Raw genomic sequence first — 10,403 nt, 5'->3', positions numbered from 1 at the left:
TCCCGCTATCTGGCCCATTTCTTTGCGAATGGGAAGAGATCTTCACTTTCCGTCGCAGACTGCGTCCAATTAACGAAAAGCCTCGATTGGAGCCAATAGCGAGCGTCGACGGGCCGGCAGACGACCAATGGGCGTTTAGAAGAGTGGCTAGAATAAACCAATGGGCGACGAGTAACGTTGTGCGACCTAAGCTGGAACTGCCGGGCTCAAGTCGCCGCGTCTCCACCCGGCTGGTCTTTTTGGATGTCGGCAATGGCGGAACAACAGCAATTCTACCTCTTGCTGGGGAACCTGATGAGCCCTGACAACAATGTCAGGAAACAACACGAGGTGAGGGGGGAACGCTTGTCGCCGCCTGCCATGTTGATAAACGCAACTCGAGGGGAGCCTAGGCTAACCGCCCCGCTAGCGCGTCAGGTTTTGGTTAGCCCACGTGCAAACGGGAGCCAAGGCGAGGCTGGGCGGACTGCTCGGCTAACACTCCCATGCTAAACCATGCTGCGTAGTTTAGAGGGCACGACTAAGCCGAGGAACGGCCAAAGCCTCGGGTGACATTCGGCGTGTTTGGACGTGCGTACACGCCTCTGCTTATTTGGCAGCCGCTTTGGTTTGCTGTAATTTATTTACAGAGATTGCGGAGCCTGGAAAATCTGAGATGCTCGAGGGAAGCTAGGCATCGTACCGGAAGTAGCATGGAACTACCAGAGAAGCCGCGAAAGCTACTTCCCGGTGGCTAACTTGCCTAGCGGTAGAATTAGCATTTGATTATTAGCTCAATTCAGTAAATGGAAGGCTGGCGCCTTTTGATTTCAGTTCATTTTCAATATGATTTCTTGAACGCATGACCCCCGAAGTGGGCCGGCATCAGTGTTGCGCGCGTTTATAAATGACGGGAGTTTTCTCAAATCATCCCGATGTCAGCTTTATGATCGAACCTTTGTTACGAGTGTTGCATCCAATTTTTTTTACTGCGCTGTCACCAAATGCTACTTGGAAATGTGCCACGCGTGATGGCAAGTTATCATTGATAACATCGTGCATCGTGTCCGCCCACGGCAGCCAATCTGAGATTTTGCGAATGACATGCAATTTCAATTAAAAGTGCTGATGAGGCTCACAAACCTGTTCACCATGCACAAACAACTTCAGGGTCTTTAGTCGCTTGTTTTATTCATCAAATATTTTGGTTATATATTACAGGTCTTGCTCAAACTGGTGTTTTGATCAGAAAATCAAATCATTTCCTCAACCTGACTAAGTTTTCAGTCAGTTTTATGTCCCGTGTGTGGCAGGGTGATAATATTCCATTATAAATTTTCATGATGCTATCATTTCTTAGCCCGTTTTTCTTTTCTTCCAAGCAGATTCAACATGCACACAAATTTGACTATGGAAAACATTCACTGTCACAATTTTACATTTGTATTAAGTGTGCAGTCTGATTATATGCCTTTATTTGATTCAGGTTTTTGTTGTTGTCCAAATTGAGCAAGAGGTTCTGCATGTGATGTGCACTCCAGTGGTTCAAACACACTTTTCTATCACATTTTCACTCTAACAGCCTGCTAAAACTGATTTCAAGCTTTGTCTGCTGCTTGTGCAGGCTAAATTCATCCAGAGTTTATACCTTTTTTAATATGTCATTACAGCATTGACTGATTGGGGTTAGAAAAAAAATCTCATTCCTCAATGTGGACCAAAAACCTTAATTAACTACACACAAAGTGATTTATTGATTTACTTTGAAAAATAAGAGATTGTTGATGTTTGTCCTCTTTTAATAATAGTTCTGGGGCAAAATAATTAGTGGCATGGCCAAAAAAAATGGTACATTTGAGCAAAGACTTGAAATAATTTGACCAGAGAGGCATGTTAAATTCCTAAAAACAGCTACTACCAGCCCCCAAGTTTTTCCACAGATAACTGTCAATAGCATGGAACACATTGAGAACTAAAGAACTCTTCCTTAAAATGTAACCTCGAGTATTTCACTCGTTTCACATGGGGTTCTCCTCGTGCAATGATTCCATATTGCTAAGCAGTGGGCACAAGACTACAGATAATTTCAGTAGTTTGGGAGTTACTACTAAATATGTCTCCTGCCGTCCCTTCACCAACAAGCCAGAGGTGCTGCAACAGAAAAATGTGAATTGTCCCATGAGTCATGCATTCTAGATCTTGTCTCGCTTGAACCTGTCCAACCACTGTCCATTCTGCATTTCCAGGAGACCTATGACTCGATCCCCGGTCAAACCAAGATCATGTTCCTGCTCCAGGCTGTCCGAGATCCGTCCGCTGCAGAGGAGGTGCGTCTGAGAATTCAGCATGAATGTGCTAAATAATTGTCAAACAAATTGTAGTTCTATCATTTGGGCCATGACAACTGCTTGGGATGAGTCACAGCTCTGCTATTGGGGCAGTTGGGTTTATCCCCTGAGACTACCAGCTGCTCAGTCCCTGCCTCTAGCTCGCCTCCTCCTTTGGAAGCTAATATTTTTAGTTTTGTAATGGGAGAAGTCCAAGAAGAGAAGGCTGCCTTGGTTATGTCAAAGAGAGGAAATAAATGTTCAAGAGTGTTTGTTCCTCATTCATCAGGTCCGACAGATGGCAGCAGTGCTTCTGCGGAGGCTCCTGTCATCCTCCTTTGAAGAAATCTACCCGGGGCTCGACGTTGAGATTCAAACAGCCATCAAAACTGAACTTCTGGCCAGCATCCAACAAGAGACCTCACCCAACATCCGTAAGAAGGTCTGCGACATTGCAGCGGAGCTCTCCCGCAACCTCATAGGTAATATTTGAAACACTTTCTTGTGCCTTTTATATAATAATGAATTTAAAAAGTTATGGATTTGATTTAAATTATGTCTCCTTTTAATATAGATGACGATGGGAACAATCAGTGGCCAGAGGTACTCAAGTACCTGTTTGAATCTGTCAATTCGGACAGCGTCGGCTTGCGAGAAGCTGCCTTACATATATTTTGGTGAGATGCTCTTTAGTGTATTGGTTCCAAAGTAGACGTGTTGGTGTGTGCATAAGCGGTTGTGTCAAACTCCTCATGGTTGTTGGTCACATTGTTGTTATGGTTTCTTTAGGAGGATCATTTTGCCTGGCAACTAGTGCTGTGCTAGTTAATTTATACAATCAACTAAAAAGCCAGCATAAAAATATTCATTTTTTATGTGCACGAAGGCTATGTTAATTAATTTTAAAAAAATTATATATATTTTAATTTGTAAAAGCCAAAAAAAAACGGCAAATATTCTGATTTCTATAGTCCACAATCTTCCATTGAGGACTACAGAACTCAAAGGCAGCCATTGATTGACTACTCTTTACATCAAATGCCACAATGAATGGGAGTGTATCGGTTAAAGGTTATCACAAACAGTCACGTGATGAACATTTTGGAATTTACGATACCCTTTAATCATTGGCTGACTTCACTTCTGCCTTTTCCAGGAACTTCCCAGGAATCTTTGGCAATCAGCAGCAGCACTACATGGATGTTATCAAACGCATGCTTGTCCAGTGCATGCAAGATCAAGCCAACCCTCAGGTAAAATGGTCCTAAAGTTTGGGACACATCATTCAGTTGAAGCTGGACACATTGGTGACTCGTATCTGATGCGTCGTCCACTGTCTTTTCAGATCCGCATGTTGGCCGCCCGAGCTGCAGCCTCTTTTGTCCTGTCCAATGAAGGCAACTCGGCTCTACTTAAGCATTTTGCTGACCTGCTGCCAGGCATCCTGCTGGTAGATTCCACTTGAACGATAAATCTCTGTTGTCTGTTTTTTTGGTTTGGTTTTTGGACTTGAGTTTGCCTGTCTAATGCCACTTTTCGATATTTCCCCTCAGGCAGTGAATGACTCCTGCTACCAAGGAGACGACTCGGTCCTCAAATCTTTGGTGGAAATTGCAGACACGGCTCCCAAATTTCTGAGACCAAACTTGGAGGCCACTCTCCAACTTTGCCTGAAGGTGACTTTGTGAAACCGTGCCACGTGAATTTTGCGCTGCATTTGACGTTAAGGTTCTGATGACAATGCTTGCTTGCCATCCTGTTTCAGCTCTGCGCAGATCCCAACCTGCCCAACATGCATAGACAGTTGGCATTGGAAGTCATCGTCACCATATCGGAGACTGCGGCAGCCATGTTAAGGAAACACATCAACATTGTGGCTCAGGCTGGTAAGTAACCTGTTTTTTTTTGCTTTCTGGAAGTAGTAACTGATGATATGATACAGGCAAATTCCACCAGCCCTAAAAAACAGTTTGCACTAGAGTTTCAGTCGTGTTTTTAAAGGCAGGGTTACCTGAAATCAAGAAGAAACACCCGGGGGTGGTGTCGGGGTGGTGGTGTTATATAAGGTGATTCTGGCAAACATGAACAACCTGGAAATAGAAATTTAATTGCACAACAAAGATGTTTAAACAAAAATGGGTATCTTTATGACTGTTAGCTTCATCTGTTTTTATTTTGATACCTCACAGACCAAATTTACATTTTACCCAAGTTGTGTTCCTTTTCTGTTTGGATGGTCAACCAAAGCTTACACACCAGCAAACGTTATTCAGCTGCCAAATTGAATTGTTTTATTTCCAGTGCCCCAGATGCTCGCAATGATGGTGGACCTAGAAGAGGAAGAGGATTGGGCCATGGCCGATGAGCTAGAGGATGATGATTTTGACAGTAACGCGGTAGCGGGAGAAAGTGCTCTGGACCGAATTGCCTGTGGTCTTGGAGGAAAGATTATTTTGCCACTGATTAAAGAGCCCATCAAGCTGATGTTACAGAACCGTGAGTAAAAAACGACAATTTCACCTGCAGATGCATTCCTTGCAATTTTTTCAAGCTGAAATAAAGCCAGTGTTGACTTTCAGCTGACTGGAAGGTTCGCCACGCCGGACTGATGGCGCTGTCGGCCATCGGCGAAGGCTGCCACCAGCAAATGGAGGCCATCCTGAATGAGACCGTCTTCTCCGTACTGCACTTCTGCGGTGATGCAGTAAGATTCTTTTGAATGACGAGTGCTTTTCATGGCGTTAGACGTCCACTCGGCTTTGACCGGGAGAGTTTGGCTGCGGTGATTCGCCGCTAGCCTCTCCCAGTCAAAATCGGCTGGGTATCCATAGGCTTCAATGGCCTCTAGTGACTGAAGATTGGTAAACTTATGGAACCTAAATCCTCCCCAGCATCCGAGAGTGCGCTACGCCGCCTGCAACGCTATTGGACAAATGGCCACCGATTTCGCCCCGACGTTTCAAAAGAAGTTTCATGACAAGGTAAAGCCCATTTGAAGTGAGTCGTAGCGGTCGGATGGTTCTATTTGTAGGCTAAGGCGTTTTCTCCCGTTTAGGTGATCAATACACTGCTTCAGACCATGAATGACCAAAGTAACCCGCGAGTGCAGGCGCATGCCGCTGCTGCGCTTATTAATTTCACAGAAGACTGTCCAAAGTCGTTGCTCATCCCTTATTTGGATAATTTGGTCAAGCACCTCCATCTGATTATGGTGGCAAAGTTACAAGAGGTAAACATCTAACCAAAGAAAAGGTTTTATTCATTGCTGGGCTTTAAGTTCCTAAATGTATTATTATTATTATTTGCCCTAGTTATTCCAGAAGGGCACCAAACTGGTCTTGGAGCAGGTGGTCACTTCCATTGCATCCGTGGCAGACACCGCCGAGGAGAAATTTGTGCCCTACTATGACTCGTTCATGCCCTCGCTTAAACACATTGTGGAAATCGCCGTGCAGAAGGAGCTGCGGCTGCTTCGGGGCAAGACCATCGAGTGCATCAGCCTCATCGGTCTGGCTGTGGGCAAGGAGAAGGTAGCCTATGTTTGTTTGTAGAAGGTTGTTGATCACTTCCCGTATACGCAATATTTCTTTGTTTCCTGTTAGTTCATGCCAGATGCCTATGCGGTCATGCAGCTCCTTCTGAAAACTCAAACCAACTTTCACGACATGGAAGATGATGACCCACAGGTGATGAGACCCGGCAGTTCTTGACTTCTTTCAAATTGACCCCCGGCCTCCTTAAAAAAGTATTTATTCGCATATAAGCCATCTTTGTCGAACAGTCAAGGGTTTGTTCAGCTTATATGTGCATAAAAACACGACGTGCACCCAACTGCGTGTTGGCGACGCCATTATACAATGACGCAGGTGAATGCGATTCATACAATATCTAGGAAATGCCACTTGTGGTGATTTTTCTTAACATTTGCCCTGAAAAGTAACACTTTTACTGCCTATTTTAAAAAAACAAGATTATGGAAGTGAAATTTGGGAATCAGTGGTGGATTATACGTGAGAAATGATACAATTCAACAATTTTAAGGGTGCCGCTTATACGTGCAGGCGGCTTATATGAGAGTAAATACGGTGTGTAAATATATGTTTAAGTTTTTATTTTTTATAGATCTCGTACATGATCTCTGCCTGGGCGAGGATGTGCAAGATCCTGGGGAAGGATTTTCAGCAGTACCTGCCAGTGGTAATGGGGCCTTTATTGAAGACGGCCTCCATTAAACCTGAGGTGGCGCTCCTTGACAGTAAGTTAGTTGCTTTAATAATGCTCACACTTTTTTCCTTTTATGTTAAGATGAATTCAAACGATGTTTCTTGTAGCTCAGGATATGGAGAGCATATCGGAGGATGATGGATGGGAGTTTGTCAACCTCGGAGACCAGCAGAGTTTTGGCATCAAAACTGCTGGTTTAGAAGAGAAGTCTACTGCGTGCCAGATGCTGGTAACTGTCTGTCTTGTAATAGTGACCTGTAGTTTTCGTAAAACCTAAAAGTGAAGATATAAAATTAGTTGGTATTTTTTTATATACCGACGCGAAATGGCATTTATTTGTGAAATAAAAAAAAACTTGAAAATATACTAGAGTGGAATATAAGGACCATGATATAAGTAAATCATAAGGCTCGGTCATCGTTTTGGTGTAAATTGAATCTCTGTGTGATAACAGTATTTACACCTAACTAAAGATGAGGGAAAATGTTTAATTAGTTCCTGTTTTGAATGAAGCTATTTTAAACAAAATAAACCAAATCTAAACGGGTAGAAAAAAATCAGTGTGAGAACTAGAAAAAAAAAGTCATTATTGATGAACATGTTTGTCTTTAAGGTGTGTTATGCCAAAGAGCTGAAGGAAGGTTTTGTGGAGTACACTGAGCAAGTGGTGAAGCTGATGGTCCCTTTACTCAAATTCTACTTCCACGATGATATCCTTCTTATTCGTTGACCACAAGACATTTGCAAATGGCAATGATGAAACCTGCAAAAAAAGTTTTTTTTTTTTTTTTTTAACCAGCAAGTGTAACATTAGCATCCATATACTGTACACTGCCCTTAACGTTGTTACGTGTGCGTGTGGCGGCCGCCGAGTCCATGCCCCTGCTGTTGGAGTGCGCTCGCGTTCGGGGACCCGAGTACCTCACCGAAATGTGGCTCTTCATGTGCGACGCCATCATTAAGGCGATCGGTACAGAGCCGGACTCGGACGTCCTGTCGGAAATCATGCATTCTTTTGCCAAAGTAAGAAATAGCCCTTTCTTAAAAGTCCCGCAAAGTTTGTTCAATTCTGACAGGCTTCTCATTGCCCTTTTTTTTTCGTTTTCCGTCTAGTGCATTGAGCTTATGGGAGATGGCTGTCTGAACAATGAGCATTTTGAGGAGTTGGGTGGCATTTTGAAAAGCAAACTGGAGGAACATTTTAAAAATCAGGAGTTGAGACAAGGTGAGACTTTGCAAGCACACATTGTCGTGCTATTATCGTTGGACCGATGCAGCGCTAATATTAAGTATTAAGAAGTAACTACCTGTGCAATATATGCTTTTTGAGTCTTTCAATGGCAGCCAATGAGTTACGCAGGTTGTGACAAAGCCATGATAACAGTTGCTTTACATTAGAGTATGCAGTCATGTGGTATAAAAAGAAAAAAATAGATAGTATAAACGGGTCAGTAATTCGAGTTACACGACTCACTGTCAGCCATGTTGATGCAATACTTGTGCTTCCAGCTAAAAGGCAGGATGAAGACTATGATGAACAAGTGGAGGAATCTTTGCAAGATGAGGTAAGTTCTCACCTTGTGTGAACTCTGCCGGCGTGGAGGCGCTTCTAACGAGTAGCTTCTCCTTTCCCAGGACGAAAACGACGTGTACATCTTGACCAAAGTGTCGGATGTCCTGCACTCAGTTTTCAGCAGTTACAAAGAGAAAGTGCTTCCTTGGTTTGAACAGCTGCTGCAGCTCATTGTCCAGCTCATCGTAAGTTTTATTTTTTGCTTCGTCACTCTTGAAACGGAACCTTTGACCGCTAAAAGATTGGATCGTGTCCTCCAGTATCCCAACAGGCCGTGGGCAGACAGACAGTGGGGGCTGTGCATTTTTGATGACGTGGTGGAGCACTGCAGCCCGTCTTCCTTCAAGTACGCCGAGTACTTCCTCCGCCCCATGTTGCAGTCTCTGTGCGACGCCAGCCCCGAGGTTCGGCAGGCGGCCGCCTATGGTGTCGGCGTCATGGCGCAATACGGCGGGGAAAGCTACCGACCCTTCTGCACAGGTAGTCGCTTTTTACATATTTGAATGAATTGGCATAAAAGCGGCCACTTTCTTGATATTTTGCTATAGGAAATGTGTTTTTGAATTGAAACTTCATGTGCAAATACGTTGTTAAAATATTCCCTTGGTGGTCTGACATGGCCCATTCATTTTGATTTTTTTAAACTGTTGGACGATTTTAATGCTGTATTAAAATTTTCTGATATTGGTGCAACACTAGTGAAAACACTTGTGTTGACAAAATAATGAAGTAATATGAATAGTATACTCTTTCAAAAGTACTCCAGTCTCGCGACCTATTGAAAATGATTTCTGATACGCACTGGTTTCCCCCCAGAGGCCATCCCCCTGCTGGTCCAAGTCATCAAGGCGGGCGATTCTCGCTCCAAGGAGAACGTCAACGCCACTGAAAACTGCATCTCGGCCGTCGGCAAGGTCATGAGGTTCCGGCCGGAATGCGCCAATGTCAATGAAATTCTCCCTCTATGGCTCCGATGTTTACCCCTCAACGAGGATAAAGAGGAAGCTGTCCACACTTTTGACTTCCTGTGCGACCTCATTGAAAGGTTAGCCTGACACTCACGAGTAGCGTGGCAATCTCATTTAACGGACATGGACGGTGCCAGATTTGCCGTCGATAGCAGCAAGCATCCTAGGGCCAACCGCCCTTTTGTTTTCGCTCTGTGCAGTAACAACCCTATTGTCCTCGGACCCAACAACTCCAACCTGCCCAACTTGTTCTGCATCATCGCCGACGGAGTCGCAAACGAGTCGGTGAAATCGGAAGACGCTTGCAGTAAACGTCTGGCCAACGTCGTCCGACAAGTCGAGGTAAGCGCCGCGCCGCTTTTTGTTCATCATGACGGGAATTTGTGTGATCTATATGGTTTTTATTTTTTGAATATTAAATACCTCTTAGGGTTCCGGATTGTGGTCCAAGTGTATAGAGACGCTAAATGAGACCCAACAGAAAGCTATACAAGATTTACTGACTGCTGCCTGAGCTTCCTGATCAGACTCCCAGCTGTGAAGCCCCCTGAAGAAAAGTTGACTCTTGACAGACCTTGATATGCAGAGCAAGAATTCTGGCTTTATCCCCGCCCCCCCTCATCTCCCAGCACTCAATAGACTGGCACAAAAATGGAGCACCCCGACATCATGGACTGAGTGCCTCATCTCCTTTAACTCAATGTTTGTTTCCAAGCATTCCCTCAGTCGTGACTTGTTTCTGCAGAAGCCCAACACAAATTCACTAACAAAAGATCAGAGGGGGGCTCATTTGAGAGGGGAGGGTAGCACGGGGACTGGACTTTCTATTGGACTGCACGCTGGGTGAGTTGAAAAATGAACACTTGGCAATCACTGCCTGTCTGCTGTGAATTATTCCCCCATGGGTTTTTTTCTTTTCTTTTTTTGCTAGTCACTTAGGCATATCATGTATTTCAGAGCAGTTGTTCAAAATTAATGGCATGTTTTGAATGGCTAACTCTAGGGAACATAGTGACTTTAGAATTTGTCAAGGAGTATGTCAACTCGGCAGGACTTCCTACATCTATAACTTCCTTGGATTGCTGTTCAAATGGTTAACTTTTTTTTTTTTTTTTTGGAATGGCAAAACACATGGTAGCATTAGGAATGGGGGCTTAACTGTATTTGGTGACTGCCAACTAAGTTCATGTCTAAATGCTTGTAGAGTATCCGTGTGCGCTACCGTACTTTTCGCTTTCATGGTGTAACACTTTACAGCCCTGCAGGTATGTGGTGACATTTCTCAAAAACACCTACAATAAAATTCCACTTGAGAATATGACATGACAATAG

At 44.1% G+C, this 10,403-nt stretch overlaps 1 protein-coding gene across 1 annotated transcript; it reads left to right on the top strand.

Annotated features, from left to right (window-relative positions):
- The first annotated feature begins 162 nt into the window (after positions 1–162).
- Positions 163–10,400, top strand: kpnb3 (karyopherin (importin) beta 3). Its single transcript, XM_077719494.1, has 25 exons — positions 163–330; positions 2,226–2,306; positions 2,596–2,788; positions 2,881–2,983; positions 3,463–3,559; positions 3,652–3,756; positions 3,860–3,982; positions 4,072–4,192; positions 4,608–4,802; positions 4,886–5,010; positions 5,198–5,287; positions 5,362–5,535; positions 5,618–5,836; positions 5,909–5,992; positions 6,429–6,561; positions 6,638–6,759; positions 7,144–7,240; positions 7,381–7,553; positions 7,644–7,755; positions 8,040–8,095; positions 8,166–8,288; positions 8,364–8,583; positions 8,920–9,148; positions 9,272–9,413; positions 9,502–10,400. The coding sequence occupies exons 1-25, from the start codon at positions 244–246 to the stop codon at positions 9,583–9,585; spliced, it is 3,288 nt and encodes a 1,095-aa protein (XP_077575620.1). The 5' UTR covers positions 163–243; the 3' UTR covers positions 9,586–10,400.
- Positions 10,401–10,403: the final 3 nt, after the last annotated feature.

This window comes from Stigmatopora nigra, chromosome 1, assembly GCF_051989575.1.
Source record: "Stigmatopora nigra isolate UIUO_SnigA chromosome 1, RoL_Snig_1.1, whole genome shotgun sequence".
NCBI lineage: Eukaryota > Metazoa > Chordata > Actinopteri > Syngnathiformes > Syngnathidae > Stigmatopora > Stigmatopora nigra.
The sequence above is the reverse complement of the archived record's forward strand: the minus strand, read 5'-3'. Positions and strand labels throughout refer to the sequence as shown.